The sequence below is a fragment of the Arabidopsis thaliana genome, chromosome 2 (assembly GCF_000001735.4).
Source record: "Arabidopsis thaliana chromosome 2, partial sequence".
NCBI lineage: Eukaryota > Viridiplantae > Streptophyta > Magnoliopsida > Brassicales > Brassicaceae > Arabidopsis > Arabidopsis thaliana.
The window spans coordinates 1,822,414-1,848,181 of record NC_003071.7 but is presented as its reverse complement, the minus strand read 5'-3'; the positions used below and the strand labels follow the sequence as shown (position 1 = coordinate 1,848,181).

The 25,768-nt window shown below is 35.3% G+C and overlaps 4 protein-coding genes, 2 long non-coding RNA genes and 2 pseudogenes across 10 annotated transcripts; 7 read left to right on the top strand and 1 right to left on the bottom strand.

Annotated features, from left to right (window-relative positions):
• The first annotated feature begins 1,232 nt into the window (after nt 1–1,232).
• Nucleotides 1,233–6,306, top strand: AT2G05120 (Nucleoporin, Nup133/Nup155-like protein). Of its 2 annotated transcripts, none has more exons than NM_001335271.1 (8): nt 1,233–1,508; nt 1,596–1,702; nt 1,785–3,594; nt 3,827–4,548; nt 4,628–4,780; nt 4,982–5,318; nt 5,416–5,483; nt 5,586–6,306. In NM_001335271.1, exons 3-8 carry the CDS (start codon nt 2,475–2,477, stop codon nt 6,111–6,113), a joined length of 2,928 nt encoding a protein of 975 aa, NP_001318200.1. In that variant the 5' UTR covers nt 1,233–1,508; nt 1,596–1,702; nt 1,785–2,474; the 3' UTR covers nt 6,114–6,306. The 2 variants fall into 2 exon arrangements, with proteins under 2 accessions (NP_001318200.1, NP_001189511.1); NM_001202582.1 differs by lacking the exon at nt 4,628–4,780 and having other exon boundaries at nt 1,270–1,508; nt 1,785–2,080; nt 2,175–3,594; nt 5,586–6,295.
• A 901-nt stretch (nt 6,307–7,207) lies between these two features.
• AT2G04875 lies at nt 7,208–7,567 on the top strand. The gene is made up of 2 exons (NR_140046.1): nt 7,208–7,391; nt 7,478–7,567. It is a non-coding gene; the product is annotated as an other RNA (long non-coding RNA).
• A 1,600-nt stretch (nt 7,568–9,167) lies between these two features.
• Nucleotides 9,168–9,590, top strand: SCRL9 (SCR-like 9; the record flags this gene model as incomplete). Its single annotated transcript, NM_001036247.1, has 2 exons — nt 9,168–9,237; nt 9,388–9,590. 2 exons carry the CDS (start codon nt 9,168–9,170, stop codon nt 9,588–9,590), a joined length of 273 nt encoding a protein of 90 aa, NP_001031324.1.
• Nucleotides 9,591–10,411: 821 nt separating this feature from the next.
• AT2G04855 lies at nt 10,412–11,013 on the top strand. Its single transcript, NR_140045.1, has one exon. It is a non-coding gene; the product is annotated as an other RNA (long non-coding RNA).
• On the bottom strand, nt 10,741–11,341 carry AT2G05105 (uncharacterized protein; the record flags this gene model as incomplete). Its single annotated transcript, NM_001335270.1, is given in 3 exon segments — nt 10,741–10,988; nt 11,000–11,047; nt 11,152–11,341. 3 exon segments carry the CDS (start codon nt 11,339–11,341, stop codon nt 10,741–10,743), a joined length of 486 nt encoding a protein of 161 aa, NP_001324167.1.
• A 918-nt stretch (nt 11,342–12,259) lies between these two features.
• Nucleotides 12,260–13,716, top strand: AT2G05115 (annotated as a pseudogene). Its single transcript has one exon.
• A 1,246-nt stretch (nt 13,717–14,962) lies between these two features.
• AT2G05110 lies at nt 14,963–20,154 on the top strand (annotated as a pseudogene; the record flags this gene model as incomplete). The annotated part of the gene is made up of 1 exon: nt 14,963–20,154.
• Nucleotides 20,155–23,701: 3,547 nt separating this feature from the next.
• Nucleotides 23,702–25,192, top strand: LHCB2.1 (photosystem II light harvesting complex protein 2.1). Of its 2 annotated transcripts, NM_001335269.1 has the most exons (3): nt 23,702–23,996; nt 24,082–24,638; nt 24,878–25,147. In NM_001335269.1, the coding sequence occupies exons 1-3, from the start codon at nt 23,851–23,853 to the stop codon at nt 25,126–25,128; spliced, it is 954 nt and encodes a 317-aa protein (NP_001324168.1). In that variant the 5' UTR covers nt 23,702–23,850; the 3' UTR covers nt 25,129–25,147. The 2 variants fall into 2 exon arrangements, with proteins under 2 accessions (NP_001324168.1, NP_178585.1); NM_126540.4 differs by having other exon boundaries at nt 24,082–25,192.
• The last annotated feature ends 576 nt before the right edge of the window (nt 25,193–25,768 follow it).

Below are 25,768 nucleotides of genomic sequence, written 5' to 3'. Positions count from 1 at the left end.
TTCTTAACAAATCTAGCAAAACAAGACAAGAAACAGAGGAAAAGAAAAGCTCCGGTAAGAAGCAAGAAAATGGCAATTCGCGTTGTGGGACACGACTTGGTTTGCACTTTCTATTGCTTTATTGATTCACTCACTACAACGGAAGAGTCGATCCGGCTTGGTATTATAAATTTCTCGGAACCGGGCATTGCTTGCTCGAAGAGACGACATCACTTTGTTCGCAAGCGTCTACTGTGAATTTTCGAATACAATTTCTGTGTTCACAAGAAACCATGGAGATCAACGTGTTCTAACAATCAGGTATTCTGGCTTTAATCTTCCTGAAGAAATGTGTTCAAGATTTTACCCGACGAGCAGTCGCCTTCTCTGTCATCTCGCGAGCTCTGCTGCTGAGGTTGGGTATTTCAAACGCAAATTAACGATTTGTAAGTTTTTAGGATTATAATATTTGAGATAAAATTTGTAAAGACTTGTATGTTGTTAGTAAATAGTATAAGGATTTTTTGGCCAAAAGTGTACCAAAAATGTATATGTAGAGTTTTAAGCAATAAAAGACCTTGTACATTTATTTGTTTTCATTGATTGAGTATTATATGTCTGTTTTTAAAAGTTTGAATCACATTATATGCAGAAAAATATAATATTTTATTAACTATTTTTATTTTATATATAAAATCAAAATAAATTAGATATAAAAACAAATATAATGATAAAAAATTATATATTTATATTTAATGTCGATATAGAGATTTTAGAAAATTAACTTTTATCGAATATAGTTCAATAAAAAAAGATTTAATTAAAGATAAAAATTTAAAAAATAGTTAATTCTAGTATTTAATGCAAATTAAAGATTTATAAGTTTATAGGAATAAAACATTTGGTTGAAATAAAATTAATAAAAATTTATATATTATTAATAAATAATATAAGAATTTTTGGCTAAAAAATCTATCAAAAATATATATGTAAATATTTAATTTGGAAATATTTACAAATTACTACATCGCATGTTAAACAATCAATTCTTCATTAATATGATATTCACATTCCTATCAAAAAAAAAAAACAATCAATTCTTCTGACTGCACTATTTACGTGGGCCGACGACAACAGAGCCCAAATGAAAAAATAAATCTATTACCCAAAATCGTAAACCGAACCGATCGTCAAATCTCGAACCGGATTTTAGATAAACCAAATTGGACATCAACGCCGAATCATTCACCTTCTCCGATTCAAAATATTTCTCTTACTTACACTTTCTTCATCTTCTTCACATAAACCCTAAACCCCTTTTTCTCGCTCTCTTCCTGGTTTAAAATGTTCTCTCCATTGACGAAGAGAGCTAAGCAAAGCTCACGCAACGAAAAAACTCCACGCAATCGAGTCCCTCCGCCGGATTCTCCAGTAACTCCGGCAACTCAAAATCGGAACAATTTCATCTCAGATCGTCCCGCCACTGGAACTCCTGCTCCTTGGGCTCCTCGTTTATCGGTTCTAGCTAGGTATAGTATCCTCACTGTGATGAATTTTGCCTTTCATTTCTAAGTCATTCCATTTGGTGTATTGATTTATCTGTTCATGGTTGTTAGAGTTTCTCCTGGAAACAATGGTGACAAAGGAGTTGATTCAGATCAATTAAAGCCTGTATTCGTTGGAGAGTTTCCTCAATTGTTGCGCGATGAACAAAGTTATCCTGGTTAGTATTCTTTGCATTAGATTGAAGCAGTAGAGATGATTCAGAACGTATACTTAAGTTTTTGATTATTCGTCTTCTCCAGGTGATGCTTGTGTATCCGGTGGAATGGATAAAGAGACCTGTCTTTCTTGGTTTATTACTGGAAGTAAAGTTTTTGTATGGAGTCATTTGACGACTTTACCGTCGAGAAAATGTGTTGTTCTTGAACTTCCTGTTGTTGTTTTGGTTAATGAAGAGTCTGGTAGTGGTTTACAAGATGGGAAAAGTTGGTTGGTTAATGTTGTATCTTGGGATACTTCTGCTGGTGCAGCTACGAGGGCTTCTCGGTCTCGTAGTCCTGTTGGTGTTGTTATGTGTAATAGAAAAACTCGAGCTGTTGTGTATTGGTCAGACATATTTTCTGGTCAGGAAGCTGCACCTGTTATCAGTCTTGGATCTTCTGATGAAAGTGTTGTTTATAGTTCGCCTGTAGGCAGAAAAGGCTCGTCATTTAATTAAGCGACAAAGCAATGGGATTAGAAGCAGTAGAGCTGAAAATAGCGATCTCAATTCTTTGATTACTACTGCAGTAGCTGCAGCTGAGCGTCTTTGTATTGCTATTGCTTGCAGTTCTAACGGTGAGCTATGGCAATTTACCTGTAGCCCTACAGGCGTTAAAAGTAATCAAGTACAGTTGAACATTAGCTCTTCCTCTGTAAGTGAGGGGTATCCAAGGTCCTTGATTTGGCGGTTTTCGCAAGGATTGGCAAGAGAGTCGTGTTGGGAATTTCTTATGTTGACAGACTGTGACATACATTGTTTTACTATTGAGCCTTATCCTGATCTGACTGTTTCAGAAGTCTGGCAACATGAGATTGTTGGCACTGATGGTGATTCTGGTATCAAGAAAGATATAGCTAGTCAAAAGCAGATTTGGCCTCTAGATTTGCAGGTAGATGATCAGGGTAAAGTGATTACAGTTCTTGTTGCCACTATCTGCATGGACCGCGCCAGCAGTTCTAGCTATACACAATATTCGCTTTTAACCCTACAACATAAATCTGAGATGAGATTTGCAGATGGGAGAGAGGAAAAGGTTCTGGAGAAACAAGGTCCAATCCAAGTCATAATCCCAAAAGCAAGAGTAGAGGATAAAGACTTCTTATTCTCTATGAGACTCAGAGTTGGTGGTAGACCCCCAGGGTCAGCTATAATTCTTTCAGGTGATGGAACAGCCACAGTTTGCTACTGTCATGGAAGTTCTACCCGGCTCTATAAGTTTGATTTACCTTATGATGCTGGCAAGGTTTTGGATGCTTCAGTTCTTTCCTCCACTGATGAACATGAATATGGTGCATGGACTGTACTAACTGAGAAAGCAGGAGTGTGGGCAATACCAGAGAAAGCAGTTGTGCTTGGTGGAGTCGAACCTCCAGAGAGAAGTCTGTCACGCAAAAATAGCTCCAATGAGAGGTCTACACGAGATGAGACAAGGGTAACACCATATGGTGTTGATAGAACTGCCGGAAGGGAGAATTCTGACATACAGAATATTGAAGACAAAGGAAACCCTAAAATGGGTTTTACTCGTCAAACAGCCCGTGATGAGGAATCAGAAGCTTTGCTTGGCCAGCTCTTTGAGGGGTTTCTGTTATCTGGGAAAGTTGATGGATCCTTGGAGAAGCTTAGTCAGTCTGGTGCATTTGATAGAGATGGAGAGGCCAATGTTTTTGCTCGCAAAAGCAAATCTATAGTTGACACATTAGCTAAGCATTGGACAACAACTAGAGGGGCTGAGATAGTAGCTATGACTGTTATATCTTCACAATTGGTTGAGAAACAACAGAAGCATGAGAATTTTCTACACTTTCTTGCTCTATCCAAATGCCATGAGGAGCTGTGTTCTAAACAGAGTACTCACTTTTATCTCTCACTTGTTTTTTCTTCCTACTGTAGCATGATTCTACTTCATTATTGCATACATGGTCAAAACCAGAATTTTTATGCTTGAAGATGAATCTCTAATTCATAAGTAATTTCTCCCCCAACTGGATAGTAATTTATAAAAAGAACTTCGTGAATGGTTAAATTATTCTGGTTGGCATAAAAATTGACAACTGAGCTAATGCATCTCTTTTATGGCAGGACATTCTTTGCAAATAATTCTGGAAAATGGTGAAAAACTTGCTGCCATGATTCAACTCCGGGAACTGCAGAATATGATTAACCAAAACCGCTCAGCTAGATTTGGCTCGCCGCAAGCTGGCTCAGAGGATCAAGTTTCATGTGCCCTTTGGGATCTTATTCAATTTGTAGGGGAGAGAGCCCGGAGAAATACAGTTCTTTTGATGGACAGAGATAATGCTGAAGTTTTCTACAGCAAGGTATCTGAACTTGAGGAAGTGTTTTACTGTCTGAACAGGCAACTAGAATACATAATCAGAGCTGACCAACCACTAGGAACTCAACTGCAGAGAGCCTGCGAACTCTCAAATGCATGTGTTACAATTCTTCAGACTGCCTTAGATTACAAAAACGAGCATCAAATGTGGTATCCACCACTTGAAGGTTTAATACCTTGGCACTCTCAGACTGTTGTATGTAATGGACTGTGGTGCATTGCGTCCTTTATGCTTCATCTGTTAACTGAGGCATCTAGGATTGATATCTCTGCTAAATCAGACATATACACGCATCTCGAAGTGCTTACTGAAGTTTTACTTGAGGCTTGTGCCGGTTCTACCTTTGCAAAATTGGAGAGGGAAGAGGAGAACAAAGGTTTGCTTAATGAATACTGGACTCGGCGGGATACTATTTTTGACTCTCTTTATCGACAAGCGAAAGAGTTTATGGAAGCAGAAATCCAGGTTAGCACTTCTTTGCATGTGGTGCACTGCATATCATTTTTGTGTTCAATCACACCATGAATTGGTTTTATATATGTAGGGCATCAGAGAAAGAACTGAAGCGACAGATGAAGATATCTTCAGAAACCGTTGTTCAAATTTGATTTCCATTGCAAAGCGACATGCAGGCTATAAAATTATGTGGAAGATATGTTATGATCTTAATGATACAGGACTGCTCAGAAACTTAATGGTATGTTCTCAGGTTTCTTCTTACCCTGTTCCTCTAGTAATCTCAAACGTGTTAGATTTCTTCTGGTTGTTTTACTCTTGAGATTGCACAGCAGAGAATTTTTTGTATGATTTTGTGTGTGGCAGCTTTTGGACATCTTTCACCTTGTCATTACTTCTTTTCTACGTTCCTGCTTAGATAATACCCTTAATTCCTGTGCAGCACGAGGGTGTGGGACCACAAGGAGGGTTCAGTTACTTTGTTTTCCAGCAACTCTATGATATGAAACAGTTCTCTAAGCTTCTACGGCTTGGAGAAGAATTCCAGGACGAGCTATTGATATTTCTAAAGCGCCATTCTGATCTGGTGTGGCTTCATCAGGTGTTTCTTCATCAATTCTCATCTGCGTCTGACACTCTTCATACATTGGCTCTATCACAAGATGAAGAGTCTATGACAACTGTTGAAGAAAGAACGGGACCAGAACCTGAAGATGTACAACCAACATTCGCAGACCGCAAGCGGTTTCTGAACCTTTCAAAGATAGCCTATGTGGCAGGTATACTAGTTAATTATCTATGGGTGGTATAATTATTCCACATGTTATTGTTTCTTTGTCTTTCTTTCTGAAAATCATGATAATTTTCGCATTGCAGATAAGGATGCTGATTCCGAATCGAAAGTGAAGCGCATTGAAGCTGATCTCAACTTACTGAAGCTGCAGGTATATTCTCAGCTGTGTTAATATTTATCCTGTATACCCTGATGGTAAACTCAGCTACGTAAATACTCTCTATAACCGGTGTTACCGTGTTATATCTTGCAGGAAGAAATAACAAAAGCTTTGCCAAATGGAGAAGCTAGAAACCGGCTCTTCCGACCAGAGGAGCTCATTGAAACCTGTCTCAATATCCAGGGTCGATGGACAGCTATAAAGGCTTTCGAAGTATTTGCATGGACGAGCTCTTCGTTCCGTGAGAATCATAGGAGTCTTTTGGAAGAATGCTGGAGAAATGCTGCGGATCAAGACGACTGGGACAGGCATCATCAAGCCTCTACTAATGAAGGTTGGAGCGAGGAAGAAACATTACAGAATCTAAGGAACACGGCCCTTTTCCAGGCTTCCAAAAGGTGTTACGGACCAACCCGAGTCAACACTTTTGATGGTGACTTTGCACAAGTCCTTCCTCTGAGAAGAGAGAACCCTGAGGATTCAACTTCTTCTGTAGAGGACGTTTTGATGAGTCATAAAGATTTCGCTGAGGCAGGGAAATTAATGCTAACTGCAATCATGCTTGGTTGTGTAGAAGAAGAGGGTATTGTAGCAGAAGAGTTCTCATCTCCAATGGAGTAATTAAAATTTCTTTTTAAGTAACAGTGACAATGTAAATGAGTTTTAGTTGAAGATGATTGCATTGAACCTTGTTTTATGTTTATGAGTTACTTATTGAACTGAGAGTCTGAGATGTTTGTAAGATTTTGAGTTTACCTCTTTATGATGTATCGAATCTACCAAAATGAAACCTTGTTTTTTTCATAATTTTGTTTTCTTTATATAGACCCAAAAATTGAATAACCGAACCAAAAAAAAAGTTACGTAAAAACCAAGACTAACCACGGTATAAAATCAGAAAGTTTTCTCTCTTGTTAAGGTATCCACATCATCGTGTTAAACATCCAATTAAACAAAGTCAAGTCATTAGTCAATATTTTTTTTTGTTTTTTACATTAAAGTCTAATTACAATGTTTATTTAATTCATATTTATTTATATTAGTGTTAGTTATAATCTATAGAAATTTTAGTGAAACAAAAGAAAATTAAATCAAAGAAATGAAATTTTAGAAGAAGTGATATTATTATTAGTTTATTAGTAATAATAATATAATTTAACTTTTAAACATAAACAAAATTAAAAATTATCATACTTCACATTTGAAATGTGTTAATGAGTTTTAGTATGGGCATAAAATTGGAATGCATGGTAAAAACAATTTATTTAATTGTGTTTCTAAATGTTTTAAGAGAAAAATAAAATTTAAAGTAAAATATTAATTTGTAACAACACTATACTACAAAGAGATTTTCTTTATTATTAAATATTCACTTAAGAAAAAATTACTAAACTCAACTTAAATTTTAAAATTTAATTCAAAGACAATGAAAGAGTAACACTTTCTTGTGAAAGTATAGAAACAAATCATGAAAATTCAAAAATGATAAAATTTATCTTCTAAGAATTAATAATAAAACTGTTTAGCCCTTTTATTCTAGACTTTTTTTTTTTTTACCGTCTAAACAAACTTTATTAATATGAATTAGAGTATACATAATCAATCAATGAGATTGCAAATACAACCAATAATTTGTGTAACGAAAAAAGATGAAGCAAATTACGCGCCGCGTTCTTATTCAAATACTTTATCATCTTCGTCATCTCTGTCAACCTTGTGTGACTTTCTTGCTTGGGAATCATCTTTTTTTTCTACTGATGAAATACCGGTAACGCATTCGAAAATCATAGGCAGCGATCCATCTGTTACATCGCACACCTTTCAGATTGATCGAAACTCTCATAAAGAATGAGATTTTATTTGTCTTGGTTGTGCTTGAAATCCAATGTTGTTTATATGGTATAAACCCTCTGCTGTTTCTCCTCCATAGATAGTTGCTTATTATCATTACACATATATTTCCGAATTGTCTCTTTCTCCAAGGTGGTTTCCATGGAGGTTTTCTCCAAAGCAGATCTTGTCCCCAGAATTTGGGTAACGGTACGACAGTACGCCTTGAATTTGTGGGTCTTCCCATTGTGACAAATTGATTGGCTTCAAATGTTTGATTAACCACCATGAATTGTGCCAATAGTTGTGAAGACACCAAATCCTGACATCTCAATTTGTAATTGTAGATATGCGAGAAAAAAACTGCATCACATCGAATCATGGGTTCCGATGTGGAGATTGTTGCCGAAGAATAGAAAAGATTTCCCAAGAAAACTACATCACCGACAAAGAAAATAACAACCATCATCATAAAGGTGAAAAAGAATAGGATGAAGTAAATATATTTGAGAAGTATCTGATATAATTGAAAGTCTTCCATAATAATTATTGAAAACAGAAGCAAACTAGACTGATTAAACAAACTGGAACCACCGGCAAATGCCGGCAGCCCAGAAAAAGCAAAGAAGAAAAACTGTTTTGACGATCGCCTTTCGTGTCGCAAGAGAGAGAGGAAATTACTTTACGGTTCCCCTTTTATTCTAGACTTTTATTTTTTGAACTTACTACCTCTCCTAATTGGGCAACCAATAATGGAGTTATTTTTAATTAATATGTAATTAACAAAAATATAAAATAATAATAATAGTGGTTATATCATTCTTGAGTTGTATAACAAAATAAACAGAATGTGATATGTAAGTTGTTAACAAAAAAAATGATATGTAAACTATGTAACATATATCTCAAGTGGAACTACAACTCTATAACATAATATAGAAGGAAAAAAAATGTCTGAGAGTCATTTAAATCAAATGATTTTAATCCAAAAAGTTGGTGGAAACAACAACTTTAAAGTATATTATGTATTTTTTACAAGACGATGTAAATGTTGTATCAAAAGATTAACATCTGAAAATAACAAAAATACGGTAAACCAAATAGCGATTTAAAATCATAAAAAGCGATAAGGTAAAGATTGGTCTGAAATCACAATGCCACTATTATGAATGAAGATGAAGCCACCTTATTTAAATGTTGGATGTCTAAGTGTTTTGAAAAAAAAAACTTAATATTTTCATATAAATTTTTTAAGTACAGTTAAACATTTGATATTGCAATTATAACAAAAAAAAAAAGAATTCTCAAAAAAATATCAAATATACTTTTTTCCAAATGAAATACAATAGAGATATTAGTCAAATTTTCAACATTTATCTTCAACTGTTATGAATATAAAAATTTGACCTCTATAAAAACATAATATATAAATGGGGGAATGAAGATGAGGAAGTGGGGTGTAGGTTTTCAGTTGGGCTGATTAATATTGGGTATTGAGCTAATGAGGTTTTGTATGTTGGGCCAATCTTAATTTTGTAGTATGAGTATGATTCTCGACGTTGATGTGGCAAGTAGAAAGAATATCAAAAAATAATGTGGATGACTTGAGACGCGTCAATGGGCTTTTTTATTAGTAAGAGGTTGTATATACCAAAACAAAGTAAATTGGTCAATATTCTTTAACATGACTAAAAAAAATTGGTCAAACATTTACATTGTGTTTCCAAAATGTGAGATGCAAAGAAGTTAGAAAATAGCTATATATAATGAATTTACAGCTGAAACTATAGCATACAATTTTTAAAAGAAGAGAAAAAAATATAGTCAAAAGAGAAACAAAGCAAGATGAAGGTTGAAGTAATCTTTTTGGCTTCTTGTGTCCTTTTCTCTCTTATCCATGCCCACTTATCACATGGTAACAACAATACATTACATCTTAATTAGATGCATATATTTGTCCACCGGAAAAATACAATTTTGGTTGAGAAAAAAAAGTATGGATAATTACTAATACTCTATTTGCTTGTGACTTGTAAAACAAAAGAATCAAATGTTGCACCAACAGAAGAACCAATGAAGGAACCAGAGTATTGTCGTTGGACAAATGCGTTTAATGGAACATGCTCAGACAGAGGTAATCCACAAACAATGTGTTTCTTTGACTTCTTAGATGCACATACTGCAAGAGTGATGCCTAAAAATTGCGCTTGTAATGATCTGCCCGGTAACAAGCGTTATTGTGAATGTTCATTTGTTTGCAATAGTTAACACCTACAAGTATGTTATTATTTAAATAATTTTAGCATATATTTTAATTATACTTTAGAATTTTGCCTCCGATGATACCCTAGATCTCATATACTTGTGTTGAATGATTTCAAGTGGTATTTTTCCTGAGATTATTCATTCTATTGCTCTATTTTACTTTTAAGACCTTTAAGAAATTTCACGTTTTTTATGAGGTTAGTTCTCGCAACTAATCCGTTTTACTTCAAAATTTAATCCGTTTTACCTCAAAATTCAATACCGAGATTTAGCTATGCATGCAACTTAACAAAATCGCGAGAGATAACACATAAATTGACTATAATGTGTAGAACCTTGTAGCAAACATACAATTCCTTAAGAAATTCCAAATTACACGTTTTCTAAGTTTGTTAATTTAAGAAAATGATTTACATATATTTTTTGTTAAAGAAAATGATTTATATATTAGATAATAAATTATATGGTATTAGACCATCTCCAATGCCCCTCTATTTTAGAGGAAATATTGTTGATTTTGCTCCAATGTATGACTCTAAAATAGAGAAAAATATAGAGTAGTCTTCTTTTTTACACTATATATAGAGCAATATTTACATTTTTCCTCTATTTTAGAGGTAACTCTATTTTAAAGGAATACAATGGAGCAAAATCAACTATATTTCCTCTAAAATAGAGGAAAAAATAAAGTTGGGCAATGGAGATGCTCTTAGAAGATAGTGCGCTCACGATATTTATTTCTAGAAATGTTAGATTACTATAAACAATGAACTACATACACTATGGATCATTTCATAATAGCTCTTCAAACATAGCCGCAGACACAAGCAGTTTGTGTGTGTGACTCTCATTGTGTTGATAGAAGTTGTTGTGGCAGTGATTACAATTTTGGATGTTGTTACTTTTGGAATTGTGGTGGAGAATATTGTTGTGGTTGTGATTGAGAATGCGATTAAGTATGTAGTAGTGGCGGGTGGATGATAGATTGTTGATATCCCAAACTCACACTCTAAGAACAATAACAAGGAGATTGCATCAATCTCCTCTAGAGATCAGCATTGATCTCTCTTCAAGCACATTGCTTGGCCAAAGTTTCACAAAGAACTCTCACAACATCAAAGCATGAATCCAAAATGAGCTTGCTCTCGCCCTCTTATACTTTCTGAATCCTCAACAGCAACACCTCTAGTACTCTCCAAGTCTTTCTATCAGCAAAGCCTCTGTTTCGTCCCCGGTCTTTCTCTTTCTCATTGATGAGATCCATGTCACCACTTCTCTTGATAATAAGCTTGACCAAAGGTATCAGTGGAGCGATTGTAGTTGAGATGGCCAATTTTGTGGTTGCGGTTGCATTTGCGGTGGTGAATAGTTTTGGTATCCATCTGACTGGTGATACAGTGACTGCATTTAACCATTTCTGGTCCCAACATTTGCTTCCGGTTGAACAATCGGGTAGCATCCTAAATTTATAATAAATTGCCGAGGATTATAATAAATTGTCGAGGAACTTGCTCTACAAGAAATCTAAAAGTGAAGCTTAATGTTCCTTTCTCTTTGGATGAACCCGTGACACTCACACTCCGTGTCACCAAACTTATGCCATTATTATCATCACCACTGTTAGTTAACAGAAGAGACGGCTGATTTGATCCAAAGAGCTCTTTGATAGGGACTTTGACTACATCAATATCGTTATCTCCAAGAATCGTCCAAACTCCAATCAATATCACAACATATTGGGCCGAATCAAGCATTTGATATTGGACTTTCGATAACTTATATCAGGTCTTTGATTATGGACTTTATTAGGTTTAAGTTATATGTTTAGGGTTAAGGTACCCTAACTTAGTATATATATATGTATGTAGCTGTCTTACATCAATAATATGAACATATTCACTTAAAGTAAGTTAAGGTATATTAACCCTAAACACATAACTTAAACCTAAGAAAGCCTATAATCAAAGACCTGATATAAGTCTAATCGAATGTCCAATATCAAAGGCTTGATTCGGCCCAATACAACAAGAGTCAAACAACCCTCTCGAACTAACTTCTTGTCGAGATTAAACTTAACTTGAGTCCAAAAAAAAAGGCAGGATTAACAATTTTTTACAATCTCAGTGAAACGGGGATGTCCGGTTTAGTCCAATAGGATTTTTGGTTCTTTGTTTGTTGGTTTAATATGTTCAGACAGAACAAAACCGAGTTGGTCGAATTTAGTTATATACCAAAAGTCAAAACTGAATCACGAACACGTCACACCATTTCATCAACACCAAGGAAGTGAAAAACGGCAAGGCGTTTTACACTTGAAATCGTGTCAAAAGGAGTCGAAAAGGCAAATTCAAGCACAGTGGTGACACTTGGATTGATGGTGCGTTAGGGTTCATCTGCTACATGGGCGTGGAGGGTTTGATCTGCCGTGCTAATTAAACTCTATATTAATGAGTTATTCTTCTACTTTATTTAATTTTTTAATTGTTTATCGTATAGTCTTCTTCAGAAACCTTGAAAACCCCTAAACCTAACAATTGATGAGAAAATTTGAGTATTCCGGCGAGTATTAATGTATGGCTTAACTGGAAATTTTCTGAACTCTACCAAACGGATTTAGATTTCTGTAATGCAGATTAATTGTGTGAAGAATGGTTGGTAGAAAGAAGAAACAAAAAATATGTGACAAAGTGTCACATGAGGAAGTTAGGATAAGCCAGTTACCGGAACCTTTGATATCTGAAATACTATTTCACCTTTCTACTAAGGATACTGTCAAAACAAGTGTTTTGTCCACAATATGGAGACATCTTTGGCAATTTGCTCTTGAATTGGACTTAGTCCGTTACACATCTTCTAAAGATGGAGACATCTTTGTTGAAAGGTTCCTTAATTCCCACATAGAGTCATCGATACACAAAGTACGGTTAAGTTTTTACCGTCAAGATAGATGTGATATCTCGTCATGGATTAATGTTGCGGCTAGGCGTAGGATTCAGCATCTTGATGTTGAATATTTTTGATGTGGTGAGATACCCTCGTGTTTATAAACCTTTGAGACACTGGTACACTTATGACTCTGTGAGGTCACCTTGTGTAATGCTGACTTTGTTTCCTTACCTTGTCTAAAGATCATGCATTTACGATATATTAGATACCCCAACAAGACCACGTTGCAGAAACTTATCTCAGGCTCTCCACTTCTGAAAGATTTAACCATCCTCAGATCTTCGAATGATGATAAGACAAATGTTTTACAAGTGCGCTCTCGTACTCTAAAGAGAGTCTACATCGATGAGTCTAAAGTTGTGATTTATGCACCTCTACTCCAGTGTTTGAGGGCTAATGTCTCTTTACCAAAGAACTTTCAGATCATCAATTTGGGTTCCTCTGCCAAACTAGATATTGGTTTCTATAATAGCCATGCGACATACAATAACACGATTCCTGACATTCTCAGCGACATATCCAGGGTTAAGGAGCTAGTTATTAGTAATGATATTTGGAAGGTATACACCTCAAATTTTGTGCTGATATGTATATATATGAATATTGTTTTACAAAAGTTTCTCACCATAACATTCCCTTTTTACTTGTTTACTTCTAATCTTTTAATACTCAAAATCAGAACCGATGCATCAGTTTCGTTACCTATCCAGCTTGGATGCTAAATTTTCTGGAACTGATATGAAAATATTGCCAACCCTTCTTGAAAGCTGCCCAAAACTAGAATCTCTCATATTGATAATGAATGACTTTAAGCCTCTAATTTATGCATATTGTTTGTGAAAATCTTTTATGTATATTTCTCTATGCAATTTGTTTTCTTCTGTTTTTGCAGAAATTGGTTAAGTAGTATTGCATTCGTGGTAAGAAGAAGAAAGAACCAAAGGTGATGTTTTCTAAAGTGCCTCAATGTTTGGTATCATCGCACAAGTTTGTGGAATGGACACGTGCGCTCTCAGGGTATGCAGGAGAAATGGAGCTACTAAGATACTTCTTGAAGAATTCAAAAATTTTGAAGAAATTTAGGCTTCATACTTACTCTACCAAAAAAGCCAAGTGTGCCTTCCTTCAAAAAGTCCTTACGATGCCAATATGCTCTAGCACATGTCAAATCCATTGTTCTTTCATTCCTACAAAGAAATATGGTTGAACATTTCGTTTTCTTTTTTTTGGTCAAGGTTGATCTTTTGGTCGTTAAATTAGTTGATACTAGGAGACTATATTAGGCTTTGAGCCACAAGCTAATATTGCACTTAAGTCTTTCTTATGTTACTTGGTGATTGCTACTGCTCATGTAATAATCATTACCAACTTTGTCTTGAATTTGGATGGATATATCCACAAGTTGTCCAAGCAATAGTTAGGTCTTTATGGTAGGCTCTTTTGCCAGCTGTTGGCTACTAAAGAATTGTCAAATTTGCAGGATATCTCCACAAATAGTTCAAGCACTAATTCTTTCGATGGAGTTCTCTATAATTAGAGTTACTTTAACCTCAAGATATATCACAATAATGAAACTATTTAGGAAAAATTCGGCAATTGTCAAGACTCAAGAGACTCACTATGTAAATGTATCTTCTTCATTTTTTGGTCCACTATAACATCACTGTTATTACGTCTCCATGTAATCAAAAATGTTTGAGAGTCTTGCAAAAGGTATATATGTTTATGCTTCTCATAGTACTAGTAGATGATTATGACCATAACAGATGATATGTATAAACATGCTTCATTATTTTTAGTGATGATAAAATTTGGCCAAAAAGGTGAATCCGATGTAAAAAAAAATAAAAAAAAAATTGTACTACTGAAGCTGAAGTTAACAAGTTCAAATTTGGATGTTTTGAGTCATTTTTTCTTTTGCTAACAACTTCAATTAATAAAGCTGAAATGAGCTAATGTTGAGAAAGTGAGAAGAGTTGTTTACTTAAGTAATATATTGCGGTTGAATACAAACTATTTGAGACAAATTTGTTTTAATTCATATTACAACATAACAAATAACATACATTATCTTCCAAATTAGATATATTTTTGGACTGTTGTTATTTTGTATGTGTAAAATATTTGACAAATTTTTTTTTTAATAGTAAATTAGTTATAGAAAAAATAGTAAACCATGGCAATGTAAACTTACTATACATGAGAGAGAGGCGATTCTATTGGCGTTCATAGCTTCGCGTCTCTTCATCTCTTCTGAGAGCGGTTGTCGCCGGTTGCCGGCAGTTTTTTCAGGGAATGGAAACTGTAATTCAGTTGTAATCTCAATAACTGATTTCAATACAAACCTATATAAACCCTGCGATGGTCTCTGTTCTACTCGGGTTGATCAGAGTGAAGTTTTCCTTTTTCCTTTGTTCATTTTAATAATGATGGACAATATCCGACGACAACTGCAAGAAATTGTACTAGGAATTGAAGAGGAAGCGATCAATCTCCCAATTGAATTGTGTGAAGAGGCGATATCTGAGACACAGTTCAGTCTCATTGTCAAGCCCGTCAATCCTCGGAAGCAGAATCTCCGTGCATTGCTTAATGCGTTGCCTCGCCTTTGGGGAGTAGGTGATGAAGTTTCTGGTCGAATCCTGGAAAATATGAAAATCCAATTCTTATTTCGATCAGAGGAATCGATGGGCTCTGTTCTCCGGAGAGGACCGTGGTCTTTCAATGAATGGATGTGTGTTACACAACGTTGGAATCCAAATCATACAGACCAAGACCTTAAGCGGATTCCGTTCTGGATTCAAATCAGGGGAATACCCCTCCACTTCCTCACGCTCAGAATGATCACATCCATAGGAGGAAGAATGGGCCATTTCCTTGAGACTGATTTTGGTGGTGATGGGGCCGTTCTGGTTGATTACGTTTGTGTTCGCATTTTATGGAACATCGATGACCCTTTGAGATTTCAACGCTTGTTCCAATTTGGTGATGAGGCGTGCGTATTAAAGTTTCGTTATGAGAAACTCAGGAATTTCTGTTCAGTATGTGGGATGATAGGTCACGAAGCATCAAAGTGCCCAACAACTAACAATATTCCACCGCCGCCACCAGCAGATGATGATGATGATGATGAGGGTCCAGACTATAATCCAGAGGCACCTGCTGCGAGTTCACCAGAGGAATCAAGACCCGCTGATAAACATGTCATGGATAGTGGGAAAAATGATGAATCCCCTGCGTCTAAGAAGAGGAAGGTCGAGCCTGAGGCATCTTCTTCTTCTGCGGGGAATTTTCAAGTTTTTCCACTTGTGTGTTGTGACATGAAACATGGGTATGCTACAGAGGAGACAGAACATCAAGTCATCAAACGCGAATGTCGTCAATCTGAAGCAGTCGAAGTCCGCAACTGTTTTTTGGTACCAGAGAACGCTTTCACACAAGGAAACAACAGTGGGAGATACGCTCCAACTACCCCAACAAACAACGGTGATGGTACGGTGGGCAATAAGCCACCGGAGCCGCAATGAATACATCCTTTTGGAACTGCCGGATATTAAACGGTCCCTGGTAGTTCGACGCCTCAAGGGAATTAAGGCAACTTATTCCCCGGACTTACTCTTTTTGGTCGAAACAAAGAACTCCGATGATGTCGTCCGTGATGTTGCAGCTCAAGTGGGATATGACTATGTGAAGTGTGTGTTACCGTTGGGAATTGGTGGTGGTCTAGCTTTGTTATGGAAAAAATCTGTTTCTGTATGTTTTAATGATGTTGATCCAAGACTCATAGATTGTAAGATAAGTAATAAAGATATATCTTTCTACTTTTCTTGTGTTTATGGGCATCCAATTCGGCAACTTAGACATGTCTTATGGGAACGACTTCAACGCATAGCAATTAAAAGAGATGGGCCATGGTTAATGTGTGGAGATTTTAATGAAGTGCTCAATGCTAATGAGAAAAGAGGTGGTAGACCGAGAGAACCTTGGAGTCTAGTCGATTTCAGAAACATGACTCAAGTTTGCAGAGTGTCTGATTTACCTTATCAAGGGAACAATATGACTTGGGTTGGGAAACGAAGAACACATACAGTTGAAAGTTGGTTAGATAAAGCGATGGCAAATGACCAATGGTGAGCACAATTTCCGGCCTCTCAGGTTGAATATTTGGAGATGATTGAATCTGATCATCGACCAGCCATCATCAAGATTAAGAGAACAACGGAAAAAGGTTTCAAAATGTTTCAGTTCGATACGAGACTTTGTAAAATACCGGAATTTGAAGATGTGATAAAACAGAGTTGGAATCGATTTGGGGAAATTGAAGACATGACAGTGCAGGAACGGATTATTTGTTGCAGGAGAGAGATCTCAGCCTGGAAATGCAACAATAACACAAATTCTGCACTGCGAATTAAGGAGCTATCCACAACCATTGATGCAGCCCACTCCGATCAAACTTCAACTCTTCAACAAATTCATGGTCTCAGACGAGAGTTAATTCAAGCTTATCGAGATGAAGAAAGTTTTTGGAAAATTAAGAGCAGGAATATGTGGTTAAATGAAGGAGATGGGAACACATGATTTTTCCATGCTACAATAAAAAACAGAATAGCACGATATCGATTAACCTCAATATTGGATGCTTCAGGGATGGAAGTTTTCGGAAATCAGGCTATTGCAACGGAGGCTACACACTACTTTTCGGGTCTGTTTACAAGCAATATGCAAACGGACCCAGTGCCTACACTACGAAACATTCAAAAAGTGGTTATGGGAGAGATGAATGCTCTTTTGACAGCGGGTGTTACGATAGAGGAAATCAAAGAGGCTGTATTTTCCATAGGGGGCACTCGAGCACCAGGGCCAGATGGTTTCAATGCAGCTTTCTATCAACGGTACTGGGAGATTGTGGGGCCAACAATTATCCTAGAAGTCGAAAATTTCTTTGTCAATGGGGTCATGCCTACCCGCTGGAATCATACAAATCTCTGCTTGATCCCAAAGATCACACAACCAAAACTGATGCAGGATTTCAGACCGATCAGCCTCTGCAATGTGACTTATAAGATCATTTCCAAGATCCTCGTTAAAAGATTAAAAGAGGTATTCTCTTCAGTTGTTTCCGAGAATCAAGCGGCTTTCATTCCAGGAAGAATCATCACAGATAATGTGCTCATTGCACATGAGGTGCTACATTCTCTGCGGGTTCGGAAAAGATGCGCAAATTCCTATATGTCAGTTAAAACGGACATTAGTAAAGCATATGACCGCATTGAATGGCGTTTCTTAGAAGAAGTGTTGCGGAAGAAAGGATTTGCTCATCAATGGATAACTTGGGTAATGGAATGCATCAGATCAGTCTCCTTCTCGGTTCTAATTAATGGCAGCCCATATGAAAATTTCCAATTAAGTCGCGGTTTACGACAAGGAGACCCTTTGTCCCCATATCTTTTTATTTTGTGTTCAGATGTGTTGAGTTCCTTAATGACACAAGCAAATGCGGAGAAAAAGATTCAAGGCATACAGGTGAGCAATGGAGGACCCATGATCTCGCACCTCCTCTTTGCTGATGACTCTTTGTTTTTCCTCAAAGCAGATCAGAAAAATAGCTTAAATCTCCTAAGTATCTTTAAGGAGTATGAAGCCGCTTCCGGTCAGAAGATTAACTTAGAGAAATCTTCTATAACTTTTGGCAATAAAGTTTTCCAGCATACTAGAAATAGTATAATGAGTACTTTATAAATACCAAATATTGGAGGGGGAGGTAAATACCTGGGTCTACCGGAGCAATTTGGGAGAAAGAAAAAAGAAATGCTTGACTACATAAAGGAAAGAATACAACAGAAGATCGAGGGCTGGCAAACAAAGTTCCTATCAACGGCAGGCAAAGAAACACTCATCAAAGTTGTTGCCTACGCAATGCCGGTTTACTCTATGAACTGTTTTCAACTACCGATTGAACTGTGTTCAGAAATAGACAGGATGTTGGCGAGATTCTAGTGGGGCTCAACTAACGAGAAGCGCAAAATATCGTGGGTAGCTTGGCGCAAATTAGTTACATCCAAGACAAGCGGCGGGCTAGGTTTTAGAGATCTACATTTGTTCAACCAAGCATTGCTTGCGAATCAAGCTTGGAAACTACTTCAACGATCGCAAAATTTACTATTCAGAGTACTAAAAGGTAGATGCTTTCGTGACGGAACTTTTTTCTCTACTAACCGTGGGACACAACCTTCTTATGGCTGGAATTCTTTCCGATTCGGGAGAGAACTATTGGCCAGCAACGTCCAAATTAGCATTGGTGATGGGCAAACTGCTAGTTTATCTGATAAATGGCTCCCAACCATACCTCCGCGGGCTCCACTACTGCGCGATGAAACTTATGCAGAGGCGGAGGTCAAGACCCTCATCGATACAACCACCTATCAATGGGATGAGCAGCAAGTTACTAAGATGATACAACCAGAGGACCACCACCTAATTTATAAGATCTATCTTCCCCAGAGACCTACTCCTGATTCATATATCTGGAGTAAATCCAAAAACGGTCAATACTCAGTGAAATCGGGATATTGGACAGCAATCAACCTTCAAGAGGATGAAGAGACACCGAGACCTCCTTTGGCAGATTTTCCAGATATCGCCAAGAACGTATGGAAGCTAGACATCGTTCTGAAGTTAAAACACTTTCTTTGGAGGATTGGTTCAAGAGCGATTGGGGTTGCAGAAAATTTACGTTTTCGACATATAAATGTAAACCCATATTGCTCACGATGTTGTACGGAAGCAGAGACAAGTGATCATACCTTTTTCTCTTGCAAGGAAATACAAGCAGTTTGGAAAGCAAGTGGTATTCCAACGAACTATCTCGGGGATCCCAACAAGTCACTAGAAGATAAGCTACAACACCTCATGCAACTACATAACGATACATCGGTTGATCGTCTCACCCGGCATTTTGGTTGATGTGGAGAATATGGAAAGGACGTAACAATCTACTTTTCAATCATAAGATGACCACCCCTTTGGAGATATTCGAGCAAGCTCTCGTTGATACTAAGAATGGCTTGACAATAAACCAAACTTTGTTTCCCCACCAGGCCCTCCTACTCAAATGATTAATCGTCAACAAAAATGGAGTACCCCACCGAGAGGCTGGGTAAAGTGCAATTACGATGCGTCTCATCAGTTCAATGATCGTTGCTCAGGACTAGGGTGGATAATTCGTAACTCCGATGGTGTATGTTTGGACTGTGGACAGGGCAAATTTCAGGGTCGAATCTCAGCAGAAGAAGCAGAGTGCTCGGCACTTCTATGAGCGCTACAATCTACATGGGCCCTAGGTTATCGTCACGTAGTGTTTGAGGGTGACAATTGCAACATAACCCGGCTTCTGAATAACAATGAATCTACTCCTCGACTACAGCACTACCTACAAACAATTTGGGATTGGCAAAGAGCTTTTACACAGGTCGTCTTCAGTTGTAAACCTCGCCAACAAAATAGATGTGCCGATAGACTAGCTAAACGAGCAGTTGGGTCTTCAATTTTTTGGGAATTGTATCATTCATGTCCGTTCTTCCTTGCATCTCTTGTACACAACGATATCAACTTTTGAAAGTAATAAAGTTATTAGAAGGAAAAAAAAAAAAAAATAGTAAACCATGGTAAGGTAAAATGCTATAGAAAATTATGGTCTTATATGTGTAAAATGATGAAAAGAAACTTTTAAATAAAAACTTAATAAACCATGGAAATATATTTACCCAGATTGAATGGGCCATGTTGGATTGTTGGGCTTTTGTCTAATAAAATTTTTCTATACACAAACCTCTTACCTATTAACTTTTCGTAATCACTCGGTTCCGACAAGTGATCGCTAATTCCCAGCAAGAGTTTCCACTCAGACCATTTCTGTCAGCGTAATTTTCCGATATATACAATTCCGGAAAGTGATTGCATTCTTTTCGAGCAAGGTTCTTCTTCTTCGTCTTCTAACATGACCATTTTTTTTCTTTGTATAATTGATTTCAAAAGAACTTAAAATCTGTAACCCTCACTAGTAAAATATTAAAGAAAGATTAAAGTCCCTATTATTTTTTTGTCAAAGATTAATCTGTTTGTATTAAGAACTTTGTAGCTTCTACAAGCCTTTTCATATATTGAAAACTAGGAATCTCATGCGTTGCGTGAATTTAAATAAATATAATAAACTAAGTAATATTTTAACTAAATATGAAGTAACTGAATTATTTTATTTTTATTTTTTTGATTTATGTTATTTATTTATTCAAGATACACTACATAAGAATTCGGAAAAATAATATTGATTTTCAAATTTTACGAAAAAGCAATGATGATATTTTTCTATATCATGGTATGATATGATGCATTTTTCTTCAATAAACTTATATTGTTTGTTTTTTTGAATTCAAATGGATTAAAATTATATATATGACGATCGTGTAAAAATTTCACATTTAATGAACAAAAAAGAAAATAATTATAAGAAAAAGTTTTTTATTTATTTATTTGGGTTCATTTTCATTGAAATTTCACTAACACCATTTTTCAAATATTTAAAGAAGTAAAGGTCTAAAACATTAATGTATGATGATTATTTAAATAATAAATCAAAACCTATAGAGGAAAATCCCTAAAATACAAATTGATAAATAAGTTTTTTTTTTAGAGGACCATACCTTTTGGAAAGTTCACAAAATACCACAAATAAAGAGTTTTTTAAAAGTAAAATTTATTTATGGCTGACTTTAAAAATACAATCACATTGATGGTCATTATGATACATTGTTTCTTTAGACATTCAAATAAAAATAAAAATATATTTTTTTTATGAAATTTTGATAATGAAAATGATATCAGATAATTAAATGAAAGATTTTTTTACTCTAAATTGTGGCTTGTAATTAGTATAACATATATACATATGTTTTACTGCATCATCATATGTTTGCTTCTTAGAGACTTGAATCCAAAAAATAAATTCTCAATTAATAACTATATTAATGTGATAATTAATTTATTTTCATTTAAAATATTAGGTATTGCATATTATATTAATAAGCTAAGTTATGGTGTATTGATGCTTGTTTGTTTTCCAATCAAAAATATACTTTTTGAACAGTTTTCAGTTTTCACACACACACACACACACATAAAAAGACATTTTAAGTGATGATTTATTGTTTACATTGCTAATTGTATTGATAAGATAAGTTATGGTCAATTCACTATTCATTATTTACATGCATGGATATATATGATTTTAAATGTGTAATATAGAAAAATTAATGTCTTTATGTATGTTATTTTTATGAATGGGAAATCCTTATATATCTTATATATAGTTTAAAAATTTAGTTGTTGTAAGTTTTTAAATTTAATGAAAATAAAACAAAAGAAAAATAGAAAAAAATATGTATAATTTAATATTAAAGAAAACCATTTAAAAAGTAGGTAAAAAAACTAAAGCTATACTAATGTTTATTGTTTTAACAAGCATAACTGGTTTTTCTTCAATTATTCGCCTTAGAAACCGTTTTGGGGAAATCAAAAGCAAAACATGAATCTAATATTGTTTCAACTACAACCGAGTATGTAACGTAATCCACCAATAAAGAATATTAAATAAATTAACAAAATGATCTAAATTACAAATAAGTTCATACACATTATGACCCAAACAATGATGTTGTGAACATATATTCGATATCGAATATAAAAGAACATAATTAAGACTAAAATGTGTAAGAAATTTAAAACAAAAAATGAAAGAATTGACCTAAATCGTAGGGCTTTGAAGACTCATATCCTGAACTTATTCATCACCTAGACAACCTACTTCTTTTTTTTACAGCCAACTCTTCCCCTTCATACCAACGCAATATCTTACTCATCATCGTGTAATATGGTCATATATTCACTACTCCCAACACTGCAACACATGGTATCTAATAGGCTATAAGCAGTTTGAAAACCATGTGGATGAAAAACCTTTCAACCACAAAATAAAATAACCAAAGGTGATATAAACATCAAATTTAATTGTAAATATACATTCAAAATCAAAAATAAAACAATTTGTGTAGTATGATGTGACATAAGTAAAATGTTTACTATTTACTATTTATAATAGAAGAAGGTGGAGTAATTAATTTTGTAAATTAAACATGCTTGTACACACTAATTTAGAGTAAATGCAATTACCAAAATTAAGGATTTAAAGGGTTTTAGTCATTTATATGCATCATAGTTGGGTAATACAAACCAAATTGAACAATAGAAACGTCCACTAATTTATTATTGATAATTAATAGCATAAGTTTCAACTGAGCCAAAAAGTAAAAAGTAAAACGGTTATTAAATAAAAGTATTGGACATCAATCTTATAATGTGTATGTTTAAATGATGAATTTTGTAGTCAAATAAGTTTCGTATATCTTTATTTTTTTCTTTTAATTATATTAAGAAAATAAAGATCTAAATAATAAAAAATGTATCAAAATAATGAAAATATTTTTGCCCAAAAAAATAATAATGAAAAATATAATTGTGTAAATTGTCTTTGTTAAAGTCAATGCATTTAAATTTATTAATTGTTATAAATAAATAGATTGGACTAAAATTTAAAAAGTGACAAATGTCGAAAGAATTATTTTGTAATCACACAGCTTTATATATTTTATTTTTTGCTTTAAATAATATTAGCAAAATAAATATCTATATAATGAAAAATGTTTTGCCCAAAAACTAAGAATAATGTATACGATGTAAATTGTCTTATTAAAATCAATGCATTTAAATTTATTAATTGCGATAATAAATAGATTGGACTAAAAATTTTAAAATGACAAATGTCGAAAGAATAGAATGCCAAGTAACCATTTATCAGAGATAATTTTGGAGAAACCTTACTTTATTATATAAGATAAGATTCACATATTTAGCAAAAAGAAAGAAAGAAGAAAAAAGTAAACACAATACAAGATATTGAGATATCATCATCACAAAGAATCCAATTAAAAATCAGTGTCACTTATTACAAACCACAAGATCTTCAACTGCCAGATGGCACCACCACAGCCACTACCAATCTTCTATTAGGACCAAGGAAATCTTCGAAATCTCGATTAAACTCTCTCAACCAATCAGAATTCACTGACATGTACATTTGATAACCCTCTAACATGAACGCCTTCTCTGTTATAAAACCATATTGGTTTCACCATCTCATCCATAACTCACACTCTCTCTTATCTCCTTTCCTTTCATTGTAGTTAACGAAAAGATTACGATAATGGCAACATCAGCTATCCAGCAATCCTCCTTCGCCGGCCAAACGGCTCTCAAGCCCTCCAACGAACTCCTCCGCAAGGTTGGTGTATCCGGTGGTGGCCGTGTGACCATGCGTCGTACCGTCAAGTCTACTCCTCAAAGCATCTGGTACCAAATCCACTCTCTCTGGCTCTTACCTAACCTATCATTAACTTTTCAGATATGTCTAATCACCAAATTCATCTTGTAACAGGTACGGACCAGACCGTCCCAAGTACTTAGGACCATTCTCGGAGAATACACCGTCCTACCTAACCGGAGAATACCCCGGAGACTACGGCTGGGACACCGCTGGACTCTCGGCTGACCCGGAGACATTCGCTAAGAACCGTGAGCTTGAAGTAATCCACAGCAGATGGGCTATGTTGGGTGCTCTCGGATGCACATTCCCTGAGATTCTCTCCAAGAACGGTGTTAAATTCGGAGAAGCCGTGTGGTTCAAGGCAGGTTCTCAGATTTTCTCAGAAGGAGGTCTTGATTACCTCGGAAACCCTAACTTGATCCACGCGCAAAGCATCTTAGCCATCTGGGCTGTTCAAGTTGTGCTCATGGGGTTCATTGAAGGCTACAGAATCGGAGGTGGACCTCTCGGAGAAGGGCTTGACCCGCTTTACCCCGGAGGTGCGTTCGACCCATTGAACTTGGCTGAGGATCCAGAGGCTTTCTCTGAGCTGAAGGTGAAGGAGCTTAAGAACGGTCGTCTTGCCATGTTCTCTATGTTTGGATTCTTTGTCCAAGCCATTGTTACTGGTAAAGGTCCCATTGAGAACTTATTTGATCATTTGGCTGATCCTGTGGCTAACAACGCCTGGTCTTACGCTACTAACTTTGTCCCCGGAAATTAATTATCTTATGTATTTGCTTCATAATCTCTCTGCTTTGTAAAGTCGTGAATGTACTTATTGGTGTTTTATGTGAGTTTGGTACTTAATGATTTTTATTTTGTGGGTACTTTTTTTTGAATCGTGATGAAAGATTTTGTTTCACAGATGCAGGTGAGTTTGTTTTGGCACCAGAAAAAACCTTTAATGAACCACACCACCCTGTTATGTTCTCTGTTATTATCCGTAAAAGTAGGCCTGGACACGGAACGGATATTCGAAAAAATTATGATATTTGTTATTCGATTCGTTTTAACCGAATACTTGATTTTGTAATTTGCTTTGGTTCGAAAATTTTCGGATATCTGGATTTTTTTGTGATATTTGGGGATATCCGCTTTGATAAATATAAATATTAAAAAAAATTGTAAACTATATAATCATATCAGATATTCAAAGTTTTTATGTAACATCCTTTCAAAACAAGTTCCAAATACCACACATAACTATTGTTGTTATCACCAGTCAACTAAATGTTATCAAACTAATTCTAAAAACTAAAACCCGATAGTTTAAGATGTCATTGATCAAAACATAACATGAAAGAAAAATGACCAAACAAGTATCTTAACATAAAAACAGAAAGTAACGACAATACACAAACTATTTATGATATATATATATATAAATATAACTATATATTCTAATATATATCAAAATATAAGGATCGAAGCGGATATTTGGTTTTTAAAAAAACAAAATTTGTTATTTGCTTCGGTTTTTACGAATAATACATTTTCCTATTTGCTTTGGTCCAAAATCTTACGGATATTCGGATTTTTCGAATCAAATCAAATCGAATACCAACTCGAAGCGGATCGAACGAATATTTTGCCCAGTCCTAGGAGTCTTCATAGAAGGAATAATAATGGAAAGAAATCTTCCACTTTGGGAGAAAGATTTAAATTTTCGCGCAATCTTTATCTTCCCTGGTCAGGTTGAGAATATCATGTTTAGTTCTCTACGTGTGATATCTACGAGATCTTCATCAGCGTCCTA